At 37.5% G+C, this 21649-nt stretch overlaps 2 protein-coding genes across 2 annotated transcripts; one reads left to right on the top strand and one right to left on the bottom strand.

Moving 5' to 3' along the window:
• Positions 1–1820: 1820 nt before the first annotated feature.
• LOC107690727 (UPF0547 protein C16orf87 homolog) lies at positions 1821–8486 on the bottom strand. Its single transcript, XM_016489129.1, has 4 exons — positions 8248–8486; positions 7345–7438; positions 4088–4267; positions 1821–2600 (listed from the first exon to the last, which is right to left on the bottom strand). The coding sequence occupies exons 1-4, from the start codon at positions 8443–8445 to the stop codon at positions 2482–2484; spliced, it is 591 nt and encodes a 196-aa protein (XP_016344615.1). The 5' UTR covers positions 8446–8486; the 3' UTR covers positions 1821–2481.
• Positions 8487–11109: 2623 nt separating this feature from the next.
• On the top strand, positions 11110–20653 carry LOC107690726 (alanine aminotransferase 2-like). The gene is made up of 11 exons (XM_016489128.1): positions 11110–11665; positions 13242–13331; positions 14627–14735; positions 14965–15098; positions 15183–15426; positions 16425–16504; positions 17263–17399; positions 17864–18038; positions 18233–18388; positions 18862–18974; positions 19366–20653. The coding sequence occupies exons 1-11, from the start codon at positions 11360–11362 to the stop codon at positions 19475–19477; spliced, it is 1656 nt and encodes a 551-aa protein (XP_016344614.1). The 5' UTR covers positions 11110–11359; the 3' UTR covers positions 19478–20653.
• Positions 20654–21649: the final 996 nt, after the last annotated feature.

The following is a 21649-nucleotide window of genomic DNA, read 5'->3' as shown; positions in this document are numbered from 1 at the left end:
ACCGCCTGTTCTGACCTTCACTGATAAAACTTCTGAAATCACAATATCTGTGTAGTATGATTACAGCCTGCTGTATAAGTCCCTATAATACAAAAAGTTATTCAATCGTGGCTAAAAATTGTGATTTGAGGAGGGAGCATTTGTTCAAAAATGTGCTTAGAAAAAGGTAAAATGGTGACAACCAAAATAGCATAAGCTATTACAGTTGAAACTACTAAAAAAGTGGTTACTAGATATTAGCTACCATGTCTAAATCTGACAGCCTCTTACACTATTTGAAGGAGAGCAAAATTAAAGGAATATTCTACCTTTTCTTTCTTAAGATGAGCACAAACTTTTTGTTTGTAATGTATGGGACTCCCAAAGTTGATGCATCAAATTAAAACACAAAGTGAACATGACGGTAATCCATACAACCCCAGTTATTCAGTCAGTGTCTTCTGAAGTGAAACCTTACCTGTGTATAGGAAAAATACTAATATTTTCAACTTTTTTAAAAACTTTTTGCACATTTTTTTAACACATTAACAGAGGGGGAAAACAAAAGTTTGTGTTCGTCTAAAGAAAGAAAGTCATCTGGGAAAAGCTGTTAACAGCTGTCACACTGTTCTTGACTGAAGGTGGCAAACAAATGCAAATGCAGCTACTCATAAAGTGGGAAACCCCTCAACAACTCTTGTGTCATGTATATTAAGATAAATGCAGTGTTTATCTCATCACCTGTCTCAACTTATTGGCCATACAGTTGCAGTTTCCACTCAGTATTTGCATTTTTATTGTTACACCTCATTGTTAGTTACTCATAACCAAATACAGGTCATAATTTTTAAGGCTCTTTTTTTTTTTTCAAACTCTATGAAAAATAATTTCTTTGGCCCGTTTGTCTTGGTTTCTCTTATTAACTTTGATCCCTTCTTTTTATTGAGAGCTACTACAACAGAATGCATACCTTGTTTTTCTTGTTCAACAGGGGAGGCTAAACCTACCCATAAAAACTCACGTAAAAGCCTTATAATTCTCTGTGAAATTAATTCGGCAACCAAATTTGGATGTTTTCCATTTACTAAGAATTCTTCACACCTAGCAATCTTTTAACAAAAGAAAGGACATAGCATCTATTTACAAGTCATATGTTGACTGTGAAATATTGCATGTAAAGAGCTGAAGCAGCTAAAAAATATTTCACCTTTTCTACATGTTAATGTCTGAAGGAAGACAGAATATATTGACTATAGAGGCATACTGTACTGTTAAGTAGGCATGTTTTACATTTTAAATTATTCATTAATATGCCCTTTGAGAATCAGTAAGGTTGCTGGGGGCAAGTCAGTAACAAATTTAAAAGGGAATATAGAGCCGGTGATCCATCATCTCTGTGGAAACCACAGCACACTGGATTCTCTGAGGTGAGCTTGTTGCTTGGTGATGAAGCTTTGGAAAAAAAGACTGGCTGCGGCAGCTGCTCTCGCAGGGAAGCTAACACAATCCGAACTGATGGTGGAAATAAATAAATACATGTTCAGAAATGGTCTGGGCTCTTTGTAAACGATAATGCTACATAAATACCAAAGTTTACATTTTCATTTAAAACCAGGACGATCCTTGTGTATTTTATTCAACACATTTGAGTCTGGTTCAGCTTGTTCATGGTGAAATATTGCCTGTGAACAACTGAAACAAAGTGGTTGAGTTTTGAGTAGAGCTTTAGAAGACAGCTGAAATATGAGCTCTCTACGAGAGTTGCCATAGGCATTTTTCTTGCTCCAAATCCATCTTAAAAGAAGGGCCGATGACGTATGAGAAGGAATGGTTGCAATTAACTTCCACTAAAAATAAAACTACAAGTTTGAATGCAATTGAATTTAATATATATATTTATACAGGATGAATATTACACATGTACGCTGTTACCATTTGTAAAACAATACCAAAAGGGAAAAATAAAATACACACTTAAATTAAGGTGGTTGAGGCATAATAAATAACCATTAATTCGGCATTTCCTTGGGTTCAGCTCCAGGTTACTTTTGAAATAATATGACTCACTGGCACCTAAATAAACAAATATTGGAACAGATCCACTTACAAGTCTGAATAATGGCACCAGTCATAATTTGCACTCTTTTGGTGAACCCACTGTCCCCCAATAAACAGCTTGACATTTTAAGAAACGACTGGTAGCAACATTTAATACATTCCATAAAATTGTCAATAAAATAGACAGAATCCTACACCACTGATGATGATTACTACACTTCTCACTCATGTGAAGGATAACAGTCATTTTTCCCTCATACACAAACCGGGCGTCTGAAATCCCACCAGTTCACGGTAGCACCACTGAGCTTTCGGCCACGCAGGCAGGGGTTTAAGCCTTTCCGGGTCAGAGTTTCCCACTCGCTTTTCCACAGACATATGGGACACCCACACAGCCACGTAGTAAGAGTCCTGAGTTTTAGCTGCAATTGTTTCCAACGCCTGCTACAGGATGAGTCTCTGGCCCAGAATTTTGCGGTTAATCTCAGCCAAGGCCACCGAGAACACAAAAGCCTTCTCATCGGAGAGGTTGGCATAAATGTCAACCTCCTTTTCCTGTTTTTCTGTGAAAGAAAAGGAAAAAAAATCATTACAAAAACAACCACGACTGGTTTGTTATCAACAGGGAAATGTGCCAATTTATTATAGGACACAAAGCATAATTCAACTACCAAAAGGGCAGAACTTCATACTAATGTAATTTAATTGAAACTCTTTTGTTTAAAGTGAAAAGCACAGCAGATCTGCAGTGAAATGAAAATCGTCACTCCTCCATAGAAGAGCTGATAATGCATAGAAGCTTCCAACCCGGCAATGATTTATTCAGCAGAGTGTAAAGAAAGGATCATTAATCCACAATATGAAAGCTGTACACTTGGAAACAGTACAATGAACCACATGCCACCCTGATGGCTGCTGAATACTGAAGATTTCTTTGTGTCCATGGAGATATGGTCATCTGTTGTCATTCAAAAAAAAGCTTTATCTAAAACATACGAGGGTTGCTCAACACAGAGTTTTATTTAATAGGAGACACTATTTGGTTTACAGCTAGGTGTGGCTGGGAGTGAAGACAGATGCAGTGGGATCAGTGGTGACACGCCAAACAGGGGCTTTATTCTAAAGGCAAATGTAAATAAACAGAAATCTCTAGGGGGAGTGTGAAATCAGAGAGGGGCATGATGGGAGTGAAGGTCAGTTTGAGGATAGGGGTGGTAGGTAGGTCGTTTACTGTATCTGGACTCCAAGACACAATTAACACCATCAAATGCTCCCAGTATTGATTTATACCTCCTCTTGGCGAGATGCTCCAGACGTGAGAACATACATCAACATCTTTGATTTCCTAGCCCAGTATTACAGCAACTTCTCTAAAATATTTCTTAATGCTTAAGATATTTGAAATGCTACTAAACGTTCCTCTTTAAGTTTTTGCTCATTTACTGCTTGACCCAACAGACAAGACGCATTTAAACTATGAAATGGAGGGGCGGGGGGGAGAGCATGACGCAAAATGAGAAAATATAGATTCAAACTGGATAAAATGATAGAAACAGTGACGGACACTGAAAATAAATGCCACATCGATAGCGAAAAAAGGTGTTTGCAAAAACGGGAAAGAAACCTGTAATCAAACATCATTCACAAGATCCCTTCAAAGCACACTCACTCATAATGCTTTCACTGAGCAAACATTGACAAAAGCACTTTTCAAAGCAACAACCCTTTTTGTCAGCTTAACGAAGTACTTTTGTTTATATTCATATTCAAACGTTCAAAGAAATTTGTTGGTTCCACTTACATTAGTCTGTATCTGAGCATATCAATTCCAAAAAGATATTTATTTAAATATATTTACAAATATTCCAAGAAAAGTTGATAAAATAAAGTTTATTATTATTATTGTGGACAATTAAATTGACATTATTTGACATCACTGTAAATGCAAATGAAAAAATAACAGCAATAAAGTCACCCTGGATGCCTACATTTCTTCATGTTAATGTTTATAGTGACCATAAATCTATAATGATTACTGTTTGCACATTACCCTTTTCTTCCTCCTGCTTCTTCAGTCCAACAGTTTTGGGTCTGCCTCTTCCTCTGCGGATTGGATCTGACTGACTGTTGGAACGGGGTCGCCTCCTATTTTCCATATCACTGGTAGGTGTTAAGTTTATCTTCTCTTTTCTGATTCTTTCTGTTCGTCTTCTCTTTGCGTCCAATTGGTCTGAAACACAATCAGAAGGTTATAATATACAGTAATTGGTGTTGATCCATTCATATTCTAGATACACAAACTAGCCACACCATCTCAACAGTTTTAACACAAACAGCAGCTCTTGTTTTCCTCACTTAGTCTTTAAACCCATCCCCCAACCATTACTGACAGACTAAAAAGCCAAAAGAGGGTCTGAGTGTGAGTCCACATGCAAATCAGCAAATGATGTAAAAAGCACAGCCATATGCAGAGCTACAATCAGAGAATTAAGAGCTCGTTACTAAAGGAAGTAGGCCTGAGTCTCTCTGAGGGAGTTTATTTATAGGACTCTTCTTCAGGCTTCAAGTAAACGTCATTAGTAACAGACTCTAGCAACCCTGTGTGAAGAGAGCTCATATGAGTGACTACACCAGAACAATAATAATATATTGAAAGCTTTTAAAAAAGAAAGAGCCTACATACAGAATCTGGCCAATTCTATACATAATTTGTCAAAGATCTTTTGTAAAAAGAAATGACAGGGGGTCCTTTTTTTAAAATCATTATATATTTTTGCTCTAAATGTATAAAGGAAATTGTATATATTAAGTGTTATGACTTTTTCCAGCATTTTATGTTCATTACATATTTTTATTACATTTTATGCTTCTTACAATTTTTTTTTCATTGTTCACTCATTTATTTTGGTGTGGCAAATTCATTTGAATACATATACTCCACGTAGCCTCTCAAATAATATGAGTTAAAAGTTGCATTCATAAAAATTATTAAAATTATATATAATAATATATATAAATTAAATTGATTAAATAAAATTATTAATTAATTTAATTATTATTTTTGAATTAGAAACATGCCGTTTAAAAATGTTTTTATATGAAGTACAGCATGTCAGCTTTCCAAAAATAATCTAGCACTAGAATGATTTATGATTTAATAATCTTGGTGTAACTCAGTTCTGTGAATCTCTAGTGGCAACCTTCTGTCACCAACAGATATTTTAAATATTTAGATAATCAACTATTTCCATGGCAGCCATTTGATTCTAAATGCTGTGATAAGATCTTCTTCTGCTCACTCCCTTTACAGGCCTGCTGTACGACTGCACGTTAACTCAGCAATCCAGGCCCTGTCAATAACCTGCACTAACAAGAAGAGCTCTGTTCTACAGCTCATTAACACTGCGTAACTCCTTCACAACTAGGACACAGTCATGAAGACGGGGTTGCATCATGTGTGAATGTTATTGTAAAATATCTGGCAAGCTTGGCTATAAATTTGATCCAATATTCTTATCACATTTGTCTTGTTTCATGTTGCAAACAACACCATTTTTTAAATAAATGTCTTATTTAGGCTTTCATTTAATATTTTAAATTAAATTAAAGTTTAAATTCTGAATTAAAATTCTCTTTCCAAGAAGCAAACAATGCAAGGGCAGGCAGGGCAATCTAAATAAAGTCTGTCCTATTTCATATTGAGCACATTAGCAGAGTGCAGGGGAAACCGTGAATAAATACTTCTGCTAAAATGGAAATGTTTCGTTCAGAAGAAACTATGGCTACACCCTTCAAATAATATAATACAAGTAGAATCTCACACCCTCCACATATTTACAAATTAATTCCTTATGTGACTTGCAGAAAGCTCAGAATTATTTGTACAGAAAAATTAAAAAATGGGAAGAAGTGGGGAAATCAACGTATACATCACACCACAGTAAAACATTTAAACAAAGAACATTTGTGCAGAGCATTCCAGTCATAACTCAATGTAACAATCACAGGCTGAGCCTGCGCTGCCAAAAAACGCAATGCACACGCCAGCTGGGCTTTGAACAATAAAAATCATAAATCTTCAGCATGCTTGAGACTATCTGCCTATTTGATATGTACACAATGAGACATTGTTTTCTAGCTTATACAATATAATACTCAGAGGCGGACAGTAACTAAGTACATTTATAAAAATCTGTCTTTACAACTTTTACTTGTAATGGAGTAATATTTGACAAGCAGTATCTGTACTTTCACTCAAGTAATGGAGTTGAGTACTTTGTCTGCCTCTGAATACTCATGACTGACCCAAAACCTGATTTTAGTGCTTAAATATGAATTCCAAATAGCAGAAATTCAAATGAATCATTTAAAAAATCACAAGTTTACCAAATTATTGTGAAAATAAATGTGCTCACACTATAAGCCACACAGTTGACACATTTTAACAAGATCACGACAACCCAAGCTGGCCTCTTATCGCTTATATAACACACTTTTAAACATTTCTACAGACGTCATTTTGTGACATCACTTCGCAAAAATCCCTTCAATTAAAATACAACAAACCTTCAGTTCAACTTTGAGAAATGTATTTTGTATAATTTAATCTTTGGGCGATTTTATACATGACTTGATGTATCATAAAAATGAGTCAACTGAAATACTGTGACTAGTTTCTTGATAAGACAGTGGCGGGAGGGGGTGGAGAGAGGGAGAGAGATAGAGAGAGACGCGGCAGGAGCAAGCTTTTCAGACAGGAATTAGTTTGCCCTTCCCCCATCTCTCTTAGCACTACTCACTCAAGCAAACAGCCATCACTGCACCACTCATTTCTGTATTTCTGTAACGCATCCTGCTGACTGGAAACTTGCCTGCTATTTATTTCCATTCACTAGGCCAAAGAGTCCAACACATACCGTATAAATATATATATATATATATATATATAAAAAAATCGTTTTTTTTTTTTTCTCAATCAATATGACTCACGAGTATAGCCTGAAGACACAGGCTAACTGTGGCCGACTCAAATGGGTAGATAATATTAAAGCAATGAAATGAGCAAGTGTTAATTTTTCAGTGGGACAGAAAAGTTAGCTGATTAATATCTGGAATTACATTCCATAGTAAGAAATTTAAACATCAATTCCACAGCCGTCACTTTCCAGATCAATAGTCACATTACATCTTGTTAAAGGCTACTTGATAAATATTTGAACAGTACATAATTTAGCATAACATAATATAGGAATGATAAATATATGGGGCTTTCAGATGCATAAAACACATAAAAGATGCACAAGTTACCCATTACTGGAGACCTCTCATTTAATTTGGCATTGAGAAGCTTTCGGCTTATGAAGACGTAGCCACAAGGACAGGATTTACAAGCCACAGGAATCTGAGAGAAACAGAAAGAGAGAAAGAGAACTCAATGAACTTCAGTACACACTGAAATGTATATAATGACTGACTAAATATTTCACAACACTTGAGGAAGAGCACTTCAATATTAGGCATTTACAAAGGGGTAAATAAATATGGAGTGCCTTATAAAGACAACACTGATGTGTCCTTTGACTGGGGAAAAAATGACACTGACTCCACAGTAAACAGGAAACAATACCCTGATCGTTTTCTGCAGCTAAACTGATACAGTGACACAAAATACAGTCTTATGAAATGGTCTGCAATGACGTGAGTTCTGTTTGTTCAAGGGCAAAATAAACAAAAACCAATTCATCGTTTATATGTCAAAACCAGCATTAATGTATAATTGTATCATCATTAGAAGTGGCTGAAGCCTTTAGATAATAACATGCACATTTATAAGCAGTTTAATTCTTCTTCGTGATATTAAACGAGGCGAAAACAGACTGCATGAAACCTATGAAATGTAATTGTTTCAATGCAGCAAGCTGGATATCCTTTAACAGCCTTACACGTTTTCATCGCCAAACTAAGATGGAAACCAAATTCGGTGGCTTATTATGTGATACGACACATAATATCAATAAAATCACTTCAATACAATCGACAAAATGTGAAAACCATATTTCCCATCACGTAGCAACGTTGTTTGTAACTCACACAGCTCTAATAAATAACTTAACCTTATTAAAGCACACACCATACTAAAGATAACAATCCGGCGATTGAGAACTTGAGCAAAAACACAAATATATCATTCATTGACAAACAACAGCTCACCTGTTGGTCACACTCCGGGCATGATTTGGTGGCCATTTTCACTTTCTTCACTTTGTTTGTAGACATATTTATATCGACGGGCTTCAATAATATCCCTTGATCTCGGCGATCGTACTGAAAAACTTCCAGCTGCACTAACGCACACAGAGAAGTGCAGCTGATCAGGAGCTCAGACACACACACAAGCCGATGGACCATCAATCGCTCGATACACACTGCGCATGCGCGCTGTAGAGGCTCGCTCGGTCCCTGGCTGCCAGCTCACGTGACCCACAGCTAGCAATGGAAAGATTAGCACTTTTTGTTGTTGTTGTTTTTACACATTCTAAAGTTGAGCACTGTGCGTCAAAAAAGCAGCTTTGAGAGGGAGAACGGCAATAATAAATATTGTGCTGTCCAGATATTTCCTTTATGCATCCAGCACTCAAGGAGCATGCGCACTACAGCACGACAGTCACATGGGTGAAGAACAATAACTGCTGATGTGGGTGAAATAGATATGCTGGTTGAGACACTGCCATCACTTTTTAATATAGCTTGATGAAAACAATTGTTCGATGCGACGAAAACTGTCAATATTGAAAAATCTGACTAATAATTTATAATATCCTCACATGAAATACTTCAATAAATGGCACCATGTGATTAATGTTGTTTTTCTTTTTATGGTTACTTGTATTGTGTAACTGTAAATGCTTGTGCGGAAGTGTGTGAGAGCATTAGATTATAATTGTAATCTGTATGACCTTTTCCTGTACCAAAAGCACTATAATGAAAATTTTTTCCTCACATTGATTTGCAAACTACTCTTGAGGCTGAAACGCCAACCTTAATGGACAGATGATTTTCTGTTTGCTGTAGGCTATAATCAGTCTCTTTTTCATAAGTAATCTTTATGTTCCTGATAGACAACATCTTCAGCTCAGTTATTATAGGCCTGTTAATGTTCTTAGCAGATGTTTTCATATAATTGGCTTACAATGCAATCACATTTCGTGCATGTCTTCTGCTTTGTGCGCTCCAGTTAATGTTTTTGTTCTGTTGTTAAGGACAAAACTCAGCTCCTCATTACCCCACCCCCACCTACTGCTAGACTTTTTTATACTCTTTATATATCTGACAACATGGGATACAATCAAAACATTTGAAAAGTGTCTACAGGAATATGTTTTGTTTGTAATACAATAAAAATGTAAGAGATGATCAGAGGGCTGTTTTTATTTTATAATATAAATACTTAACAACACTAAGCTTAAGCAAAATGAAAAAGACAAAAAATACTCCCATTTTATGCAAATATGTAATTACAGCATCTGCAGATTTTACAGTTCTACCAGTCTGTCCTGTCTGCAGAAAGCATTTCCTTCATCATTATTTTAGTCTCTGTTAGTATTTCTCCAAAACACTGCATGGCATGGACTGCTTTAGTGTTTTAAAATTACAGCAGAGAAGCGGCATTTTGTCCATATCACTTTAAATACTAAAGCCTTCTGTTGAGAGCCTATTGAAAAAGAAAGGAAAATCTTAAAAGAATATTATGTGTGGCTCTGCAGTGCAGACTTCAAGGCTGTTGGTTGCACTCTGGGAATCTCATGTCCTCTTCATATGCTAAACAAGTCATTGTTCAGCACAAGGCTGCTCTTTTAACCTCTCACATGATGACTTAGGCTACTGGTACATAGGGTGTTGATGTTTTCTGAGAAAATTGGAATTTCGATCGGACTGAAAGAGAATCTTGTTTGGGAACAACTGGGAAATCACATAAGTGAAAGCACACACACACACACACACACACACACACACACACACACACACACACACACACACACATACATATATATATATATATATATTATATTATAAGTGAAACTACTCGTATCTACCTGATATCTTATAAAATATCTTATGAATAATAATAAAAAAGCAACATGACAAACAGATGGTATATGGTACCAGTGAGAGGTAGACATTCTAGATAATAATAATAATAATAAACAATACTTATTTATAAGTATAAATAGAGATACAGCCTTGTGTCCAACAGATGGCAGAATTTCATCCAGATCACAGAAACATTTTCATTACTTCAGCCTTTGACTTGAATTTGTGTATACTTTCCAAATAAAACCCACATTAATGCATGTACGAGACATTTTAACGTAGTAGAATACTACGTTTAAAATGAACAAAAACACTATGGTTTATGAACTCGACTGAAACTTTATATGATTTAAAAAATGTTTTTCTTTTAAAAATCGAGTAAATGAAATAACAGATTCTTTCACTTTTTCTTTCATTCAGAAAAATGACCGACTTAAAAAGAACGTTTAAGATGTAGGCTATTGTGTAATATGTTATGACGCTGTCCTCTTCAATGTGATGAAATACAAAAGACGCAGACAAGAAGCTTCCTGTTTTATGGCACTGGGGGGCTGAGGATTAATATGGGACTAAATGTTTTCAAATTTTCTTTATTCGGTTTTTTAAGGTTTAATCTGATACCTATCTCTACCCAGATGTTGAAGAAAATCGTTTAAAAAAACTTTAAAAAAAAACTTTAACAAATTTAAAATGACCAGACATGTCATATCTCATTTGCAGCGGCGGAGTTTAAAGCTTTTTAATCAACGTTAGTTAGAGACTTTTTTTGCACGCCCCTGTGTGCTGATGAAATTTTTGCCGGCTGTGACAACGGGGAAATCTCCGCCCCTCACACGCACCCACCGGCTGCGGTAACTTATACAGCGCTGGGTATTGTAGTTTTATTCTAAGCGCAGCGAATGGTGAAGGTGGATCAAACAGCAGCATGAAAACTACAACCCCCATGACGAAACATGAGCGCGCTGAATGAGAGCATAAAGATAGCCGGGTGGATGAGAGTAGGCGACGATGAGATGATTCTCTGGTGAACGTGGTACAGTTAAGCAATTCATAATGCGGATCGGCCTCGTATAGAAGAAACGTTTTCTGACGTGATTGCGTTTTTTTATTGTCAATTTTATCCTTTGCTTTAACTGGCGGTTAGAAGAACAGTATCTTTACAGTAGCGTCTCTTCACGCGCATCCTCGTTACTTGTTCTCCAGACAGACTCGACTTCCTCACTGAGCAGAAATGTATCGCTTGCAGTCGCTGGCAGCTCGATCACTGATCGCCGGAGCTCTCGATCTCTGTACCCCCTTAACACTGACTTCTCTTACTGGGGTGCGACACAAATCTCAAGGTCCGTCCGTGGAGAAGTGCGGCCAGATGCGCTTCATCACCGCCGAGGCTAAAGCGTCTGCTGGGCGCCTCGACGGGAAGATGCGGGAGAAGACCCTGACTATGGACACACTGAACCCGCAGGTGAAGGCTGTGGAGTACGCCGTGAGAGGACCCATCGTCCTCAAAGCCGGAGAGATCGAGAGATACTTGGAGGAGGTGAGAAATGCTTCAGTGCAGCATCCCAGAGCTACATGTTTGTAAATGTTTATCTTTAGACACTCCAATGAAACAAACACGTCTTTTCATAATAAAATTGTTATTTCTGTTCACAGTTGTAACCAGTGCTAGAATACAGTCAACATTGCTCAGGTAGACACAATAGAAAGTTGCAAACAATAAAGTTAAACATTTTTTATTTTTTATTTTCATTTTTAATTTTCATAGAGTCATAGTCTCAGTATGGGAATTTGTGTTTCTCTTTGGCCACACATCTGACTACTGACATGTTTAGTGATGATTTATGTGAGGCAGAGTAATCTTAAAAATGCGTTCACCAAATATGGTTGTTGAATTAATAGTTTTTTAGCATGCTTCCATTTCTGGAGTTTTGACACTTAACATAATCGCTCAGAGGGTTAAGATGGAAACCGCTCTGGCCATTTACTACACCAGTTATGTTGAAATATTGACATGACATCAAAGCACTTTCATATATAGTTGACAACACTATGTTAAATACAGCAACAACTTCAAGTAGGTTTTGTTTACAAATGCTGCTGGTGGAATTAAATACATGAAAGCTTTTTTAATTAAAAATTGTAAAGAAATTTTAGGATAAAAAATAAATACGTGAATAATTAAAATAGGAAATATTCAAACTTGCTGTAACATTAATTCTACACTAGTTACTGAATAGATGTGAGGACATCCCCTTAGGGATATACTGCTTTTCATGCCAAATGTGTTGGGTTGGAAGTAATATGCAAAACGATCCACCCTGTATGCCTTGTAGTGGCACACCTTTATTATTTTGCCTTCCTTTCTTGTTGTGTCCATGAGGGTTGCTTTGAATAAAGCAGTGCTCAGTCCACTTTCTGACCTACTTGCAGTGCCATTATCAAAGCAATGCGACAAAGTTGCTGATTCCTGTGATGCTGACCATTCAGCAGTAATGTTATCTAACTCTCTTTACCATGACGTAGAAGTATGTTTGAGCTTGCATGCTCAGCAATGACAGATGAGCACTTAGGAAGGGAGCTTTTTTTATAGCCCCTGAACAGGTGCCTTCTCGACCTCTGACAAGGGCATGATCCCCCCCAGACCCTGATGGTCTCCTTATCTCATAACGTGACCTTGATTAACTGCTGAACTTTGTGTTGTCATGCCCTTAGCCTGTGACTAGATGGTACAGAATGTTTGAGGACAACAATGACATAAAATAAATTTTGCTGTCATCGAAAGTGACAGGAAAGTTCTGATTTATGACTGTAGTAGGTCATGAAACGTAGCCTGATTTAAAGAACAAAATGTTCTACAACTTAATTTAACAACCTTAGTTTTATACGAATGTGGCTGTGTAGATACACCTAGTTTTCGTGACCAAACCTAATTGTGCATATTCAGACAAACACCTGCTTTCACTGCAGTACTGGTAGACATAATCTTTTCCCTACAGAACGTGCTTGCGAGGACAGGTCTGTTTGATGTGTACTTTGCAACATGGATTCTGGGCAAGACTTGTGGCATTGTAAAGGGGTTGTTAACATAATAGACACCTCTCTTATTTTCTTAGGGTGGTACGAAACCCTTCTCTGAAGTCATCAAAGCCAACATCGGTGATGCACATGCCATGGGACAACAGCCAATCACCTTCCTCAGACAGGTAACCAAAAATGCACAAATTATTCTTGTCTCATAGTCAACCTTTTAATAAATTTAATATTTTTATTTAAAAGTTATTTTGGTATTAAAATCAGCATAAAAATGTCAAAACTCAATCTTCCAGTGAAACAACAAACATCTCTTATGTGACATATGCTGGACTTCTCCAATCATTTAGTCCACTTAAACACTCCACCCTCAAGCTCACATGCATCCACCACCACTTTTTAAATGTAATGCCCACATCTCAAAATCCAATCAACAGCAATTGCGTAGAACCAAACCCCAGCTCACATTTTTTCTTTTTCAATAATATATTTAACTTGGATGATCATAATACAAAAGAAAAGATCTGTCGTTACTTCAGTATTATCACAACATTAAATGAAGCACATTATTTCCTATTTTTACAGCATGCATATTTGGTTCCCCTGAACTGTTCACTCACTGTGCCACAACACAATGCTTTTTATTATATATGCAATGCTCCTGAAACTACACAACAGATTTTTCAGCTCATTTAGACTGTAAAAACAACATAGAACCTACAAACAAAATCAGTGACCTTTTTAGCATGAACACGTTTATTCAGGTTAATGAGGAGTCCAGTTTGTGCTCACTGTAGAAGGCATGAAAGAAAAGCTGCTTTTGTTGACCACTCACAGTTTTGGAACACACTGCAAATTCCCTTGCAAAGTCTCTTGATTGGCCTAGTTTAGTCAAAGTTGATCCAGCCTTTCATTATGAGCTGAACAAAAGCTTTTGTGATGGCCTGAGACTCTGCAGCTTGTGAAATACATTTTCTTGAGAGCCAACAGAAGACAGCTTTGCATGATAGTCATAGTTTCTGGTCAGTGTGATCATATGATTCTTGAGCTCATGTCATCATTAAGGAAAAGAGAGTCAAAGAAAGCTGCCTTTGACCTGTATGGGTTATTATGGCGTGGAAACTTTGGGAGGGACTGGACTCCACCAGCCATCTGGTCCAGACTCTGTTATATTTAGGAATAAAGTTCCAGCTCAAATTGCTGATTCCCCCCTTCAGTGTGCAAATGAATAATCATTTTGCTTAGAAGTTACAACACAATGCATATAGAAATCAATTGCAGTTTGTTTTGAATAATTATAAAATTGATTGCAAATGGAATTTTAGCATTTAGATTTTAGTGGAAATAAATAGGCAGTAGACGTGCATAGAGACCAATGATCTATATTTGCTCTTAAATCTTTCAAATTGCACTCACTGACTGCAGACAAATAAGAGTGTGTTTTATCTGTGTGTGTTCATTTGTGCAGGTGGTGGCTCTCTGTACATTCCCTGAGCTGATGGACAGCCCCAGTTTCCCAGAGGATGCGAAATGGAGAGCACGGCGTATCCTGCAGGGCTGCGGAGGACACAGTCTCGGTGTGTGCATTTGTTTCTCTGAGGATGTGTGGTTGAAACCGCTTAAGGCCATGATATAATAAGTTTACAGTGTAGCGATTGGAAAGCATCCATGATCCCCTGTTATTGCAGATCATGCAGTTCTCAGGAAGCTGGGAAACAATAGACCTGTATCGTAACACTCAGTTCCATTCAGTGTTGTGCTGCAGTAAGTGCTTTATGAATGCTAACGCATGTGTTTCTGTCACAGGGTCATATAGTGCAAGCCCCGGCGTGGAGTGCATCCGCAAAGACATCGCTGCGTACATAGAGCAAAGAGATGAAGGAGTGCCTTCAGACTGGGAAAACATTTACCTCACCACTGGGGCTAGTGATGGCATTATGGTAAGTCATTGGATGTTTACAATCAAAAAGACTTGACAGCTTACTTGGCCTACATTACCAACAAAACCAAACTTTGTTTTTAAGACTATTCTGCGGCTACTGGTGTCTGGGAAAGATTCTTCTCGGACCGGTGTAATGATCCCCATCCCTCAATACCCGCTTTACTCCGCTGCAATCTCCGAGATGGATGCGGTACAGGTCAACTACTACTTAGATGAGGACAACTGCTGGGCCCTGGACATCAATGAACTTCACAGAGCCTATCAGGCTGCCAAACAGCACTGTCAGCCAAGAGTCATTTGCATCATAAACCCTGGCAACCCTACTGGTTGGTATATTGTAAAGCTATTCTCGTGTGCTAGGAAACGTAATGGCCTTGTGTTTGTTTGGATCCAGTAGCAGGTGTCCTGGAAAGAAGAGCGTGTCCCTTTTAATACCTCATGTTCTTTTTCCAGTCATGATCCCACGTGAGTGGGGACCGATGCTGATGAGATCTAAAATTACTTTCATATGGTTTGTAGGCAATATTCCAAGTCTTCTGCAGCTGATAGCTTTGTGTTGACAAACAAATGTAATCAATTTACTGAAAATTGCATATGGAATGTAAAATATATTAGAATATAGAATATTAAATTCAAATTAGTCGGATACGTTTTGTGGTCTGCCCAAGCTCGTGCTATCCTGTCTCTGGAGTGATGTTTGTTGTGATGGTTCATGGGATGCTGATTAAATCTGGATTGCAGAATGAGTCATCAAAATTGTAAATATATATTATATGTGTTCATGCATCGGTTTGAGAATTACTGTATTAAAATAAGGCATGTCAAGATATGTTGTGCTAGGTTTGATCATGTTGATGTATTTTTGAGTGGTGAATTATGCCTCTAAATTCCAAAAGGGTCTGGCTGCAGCCTGGCACTTGCACTCTCAGACGTGCATTCTCAGGCTTGCACTCTCAGACACTTGCACTTCCGCTAGCGACGTCACTTGCAGTCTTTTTTATTTTTTATTTTGTTCTATTTATTGATTACTTTTTGTTTGAATCTCTCAACATTTTACAACCGTATAGCCAGGTGGGTAATTTTTCTTGTCTTCACCACCTGGCTACTGTTGTAAAATGTTGAGAGATTCAAACAAAAAGTAATCAACAAATAGAACAAAATAAAAAATAATAAAGACTGCAAGTGACGTCGCTAGCGGAAGTGCAAGTGTCTGAGAGTGCAAGCCTGAGAATGCATGTATGAGAGTGCAAGCGCCAAGCTGCAGCCAGACCCTTCTCCTAAATTCTGTGATCTCTCTTCCATCATCCCTGTTTGCTCTTTACAGGTCAGGTCCAGAGTAAAAAATGCATTGAAGAAGTCTTGCACTTTGCATATGAAGAGAATCTCTTTGTTATGTCAGATGAGGTAATCACAATTTCTGCTCTTTTGCATTTACACTTTGGATAAGAAACTAGTTGAGCTGGAAGTGATTTATCTTTAAACATACACTACCATTCAAATGTTTAGGGCCAGTATTTTTTATTTAGCAAGGATGCATTCAATTGACCAAAGTGACAGTAAAGACATTTTGTGTTACAACAAGTTTCTATTTCAAATGCATGCTATTTTTAAACTTTCTATTCACCAAGGAATCCTAAAGAAAGTATCATGGTTTCCACAAAAATGTTAAGCAACAATAATAATAGCAAGAAATGTTTGTGTATTAGAATATTTTTTTTTAAGATAGCTAAAATTCAGTTTTGACAATAGGAATAAATGACATTTTAGATTTACATTTATGCGTTTTGCAGACAGTTTTATCCAAAGTGATTTATATTGGTAGGTCTATGCTTTATCAGTTCATGCATTCCCTGGCAATCAAACCCATACATTTTGAGCTACAGGAATGCTTCTAATTTTAAAATAGAAAATGGTCATTTTAAATTGTAATAACATTAAACAGTTTTAGTGTTTTTATTGTATTTTTCAAATACATGCAGCCTCGATGAGCATAAGACTTCTTTCAAGAACATTAAAAAAACTGTATTGACTAGTAAGTTTTGAACCATAGTTAAGTGTGAAACTGTTCAGAAGAATGTGTGCATCAGTTGCCTAAATCCTGTTCTAATTTAGCACATTGTGACCATTATGCACTAAATGATGATTTGTACTGTTGCTGGCAGGTGTATCAGGACAATGTGTACGCTCCTGACTGTCAGTTCCACTCCTTCAAGAAGGTGCTTTATGAGATGGGTCCCGAGTACTTCAGCAGTGTGGAGCTCGTCTCCTTCCATTCCACTTCCAAAGGCTACACGGGAGAGTGAGTATCCCTATTCTTGAACCTCTGCAGGGGCCAGCATGTGCCTTAACTTGAGATGGCCTCCTTAAGATCAGCTTTCACTGACCCTTCACACACTTTCACACGACAACCACACTATCCTCAAACATTTAGACATCGTCTGGCTTTGTAATTTGCCATTTGAAATAGATGGGATGTAGAAATATCCACCACCTTCAGTCTCAAGCTGGCATTTGTAAGGACATCTCTGAAGTGGCATTCCAGTGAGCGTTGTTGTGTTTATATTTGTTAAAACCCCATTCCTCTAACTGTGTTTGGTTGTTCAAAAGTCCAAACGACTCCTCTGATACTTTGTGGAAAGTGGCCTGACTGGAATTGAGCGTTTCTCTGACAAAACCTCAAATATTTATGTTTTGGCTACTCAACGTGGCAACCTTGTCCTACAGTTCTGAGAACTCATGCGATATGTCCATGTCCTTCCACAGGTGTGGCTTCAGGGGAGGATATATGGAGGTGATCAACATGGATCCTGAGGTCAAGGCCCAGCTGGTCAAGCTTTTATCAGTTCGCCTGTGTCCCCCCTTGGCTGGCCAGGCTGCAATGGATGTGATTGTCAACCCTCCTCAACCAGAAGAGCACACGTTCAAACAGTTCCACCAGGTTAGTCGTTTAGTATCTGGTGGAGTAAAGCACATTGTGTACTGGCACTGACGGTGACTTCATTGTTATGTGGTTTCTAGTATATAAACCTCTAAATGTTACGCATCAGTAACCTGTTATTACATAAACAGCCCTGAAGAGTTTTAATGTTTGGGTTTGACTAGGCGTGATTGTGTTTGTTTGATCTCTTTCAGGAGAAATCATCAGTTCTGGGTGCTTTAGCAGAAAAAGCCAAACTAACTGAGCAGATCCTGAATTCAGTTCCAGGAATCAAGTGTAATCCTGTCCAGGGGTCCATGTACGCCTTCCCTCGAATCTTTATCCCTCCTAAGGCAGTGGAGGAAGCCAAGGCAAGTGCTCCTACTATTTGCTTTTGGTATTGTTATCCTAGCTGTCCGCTAGTTTCCAGGACACTCTAGACTGTTCACAGTGAATTGTGTAAATTTCCTTTCATCACCACTCATGACAAGTGTTATCTGATTAGAAAGGGTGTAACCAGTAGTACTAGTTCAGCACAGTTTGTCCAGTACTCTTACTTGAATTACTAAATCCAACTGTATAACTGTTATGCTGTTTAAGAATGATATAAATGTTAGTTACACTCCTTTTCTGTTTATAAACTTGATAAGAATTGAGTGAATAATTGCTTGCAGAATGGTAATTTGCTACAGTTAGTAACTTTTGTTTCCACTTGAGAAGCCGCTCTTCTATTGGAATGAAGCTTCTCTGTGTTCTGTAACTCAGACAAAGTTGAATGACATCAGGAGAAAGTCAGAAATGCAAAGTCTGAGCTGTCACTGAGGATGTGTCTGTAATTGGGCAGGCTCTAGGAATGCAGCCTGACATGCTTTACTGCCTGAGGTTGCTGGAGGAGACAGGAATCTGCGTTGTTCCCGGGAGTGGCTTTGGGCAGAAAGATAGAACGTATCATTTCAGGTAAACTTTATGATCAAACAAATTCACATTTTATTTGCTATCAGGTGATATCCCCCTCCCCCGTGACTTCCTGGAAGAACATGATTTGAAATCTGCCATATTTGGTCTTGAGCGCTTTTTTTGGTTTATTTGTTTGTTTATGTCCTGAGCTGAAAAAAGCATGTGAATAATATTTGTTGAATGTGCACATGCTTGTCACATTTTGTGGTGGTTTTAAAACAGATAAATGAAATGGCTCACAAAACGGAGAATTATTCCCCTTGCTATTCAAAATATTGTGTGATATCATTGTTTTCGGTGTCCAGTGTTTTTTTTACTTTATATGCCAGTAACTCGTTTATCTGTTAGCATTTTTTTTTTTTAAAGTTTGGTCTGTTTGTCTTTGTTTCAGAATGACAATCCTGCCATCCATAGAAAAGCTGAATGTACTTCTTGGCAAAGTGCGAGATTTCCACATCAGTTTTCTGAAAGAGTACTCCGGTCTGGAGTGGGATGAAATCTGACCTGATTTGCAAAACATAAGCTGGCGAGTCCAGCGTTACTTAACACACTAACTACTCATTTAAACTGTAAAGGTAGTGTTAAGTATTTTTTTTAATTCTAATTTTAGACAATGATTTAATGAAAATGGCTTTTGGTTGAGTTTTACGGAAATATTAGCGATTTAGTCAGATATCTAACACTACTCTTGAATATTTCAGTTATTTCTCACGGTTCATTCGAGAAAATTGGACACGTTGTCATTTTTCTTATGTTATATTTCTCTTTAAATCATCATATCTGCAGTAGGGTGCATGGTAAATAGACACCCTCTATCATGAGACATGAGATTCAGTTACAAACGTTATTTATTAACAACTCTCCAAACCAGTAACTAAATTGTGAAGATTGATGCGTCACTCACTTGAAAATAACTCACTTGAAATTCCTTTGTAGCACCTTATATGAACTATTCAAAACCATTTTGGCTGATGCAAATATATATAAAAATAGTTTTCACTTTGGTGGCTGTGACGAACACTTGTTATGGTTCTGGAATGTTTACAAGGAGGGACTCTTTTAATGTTTATCTTGTCCTCATCCTTGGTTGCACTCATTGCCATGCAATGTACAGAAACATTTTATCTTTCAAAATGACAAGCTTAGTCACAAGTTAAGCTTCTGTGGAAGATTGTGGCTAAGGCGATGATTTGTGTTTTGTTTCCAAGGCCAGTTGAAGATGTGGAATGAAGGAAGCATGTGTGGAGAAAGTGCTGGCTTGTAAATGTTTACTGATGTATTTTATTTCCTCTGGTTTTATGCTGCAAGTTATTTTGAACTATTAAGCAATGCTTTTTGAATCAGTTCTGGGGCCTGTACCATGAAGCTAGCTGAACAAACTCTGGGTTACAGGATTGGTTTCAAGTTCAGAAAACCAAACCAGTCCAATCAGGCTTTATTGATACCATGATGCTGATTATCAACTTCCTCTGTCAGCTCAGACCTTCCTCCTGAATTCATGCATAACTGTAAACGTGCACATGAAATTGTGACCTCAGAAGCAAACAGCCAGTTGCACGCTGTGAAACTGAGATTCACTTTAAGCAGGAATCAGTGTGATTCACTGCTCTCTTCTGCCAAAGATTGGGAGAAAATTATGAATAAAATATTAAATCAGCGCTATGTAACTTTTTCTGTGTTCAAAATTTGCTAAATGTATATAATGAGCGAGTACATCATGAATTCATCTTCCAAACCGCGTTTTTGTCTTATTCCGAATCACTACGGTACACTTATGAGTACTTATATTTGGACTATTGTAGCCTGGTCGGGTCGTCACCGCTGCGGAGTAACACATACCTGCGTGAATCGCCATAGACATAAACTTAGAGAAGTAGCTCCGGTTGGAATGTTCTTCCGCGGGATGTGTGCGGTTCTGTTTATTAACCGCTAGAGAGCCAAAAGTTACATAGTGCTGCTTTCAGACTTTAAACTTACACAGCAAGAATAAAAAGAGTTGTCCTCAAAAGGGGACAACTGAAAGAAAACATCTGGCTATATCATTGAAAGTGAAACGGGTTAATTTGTGTAGTCAATAAAATATATAATTCCACAGCGACTGAAACGTTAAAGCTTTATATAATTACATAAAGCATATAATTTATATTGCATATTTGTATATATTTGTTCATTTATAAACTTGTTACAAGTACAAATGTGTAATAGAGTGAGGGTATAATTATGTACTCAATATATAAATCATAAAATAATTATAAATAATCACTGATTGACTGTTGTGCCAAAGATATCACTTTGCTCACAGCTGATTGGTCCAATTTGGGTTTGAGGTCTCAAAACAAAACCTGTCACAGAGCAGGCGAGCCATGTATCGTAAGTTATGGCGATGAACACTTGTAAAAATCGGCCCACCTTTATGGTACATAAAACCCAGGGATGATGCAAAACAAATGTAAGCTAGCCAGCAAAACTGGCTTCATGGTGCAGCCCCATTCTTTTCAGACAGGCGGTTGTATTTACAAACGAAATATTAGCCATTAAAAGATATTAGTGCCAAAGTTGACTCCATTGTAACTCTCCCCTTCTGACATCTCAACTTTCATATCAAAGCCATTAACAGTGAGTGAATATTGTTAATGCCTTCTTGCATCCTTTGAACTTAATTTTATCACTTCATA

Source organism: Sinocyclocheilus anshuiensis, unplaced genomic scaffold, assembly GCF_001515605.1.
Source record: "Sinocyclocheilus anshuiensis isolate Anshui unplaced genomic scaffold, SAMN03320099.WGS_v1.1 scaffold3390, whole genome shotgun sequence".
Taxonomy (NCBI): domain Eukaryota; kingdom Metazoa; phylum Chordata; class Actinopteri; order Cypriniformes; family Cyprinidae; genus Sinocyclocheilus; species Sinocyclocheilus anshuiensis.
The sequence above is the reverse complement of the archived record's forward strand: the minus strand, read 5'-3'. Positions and strand labels throughout refer to the sequence as shown.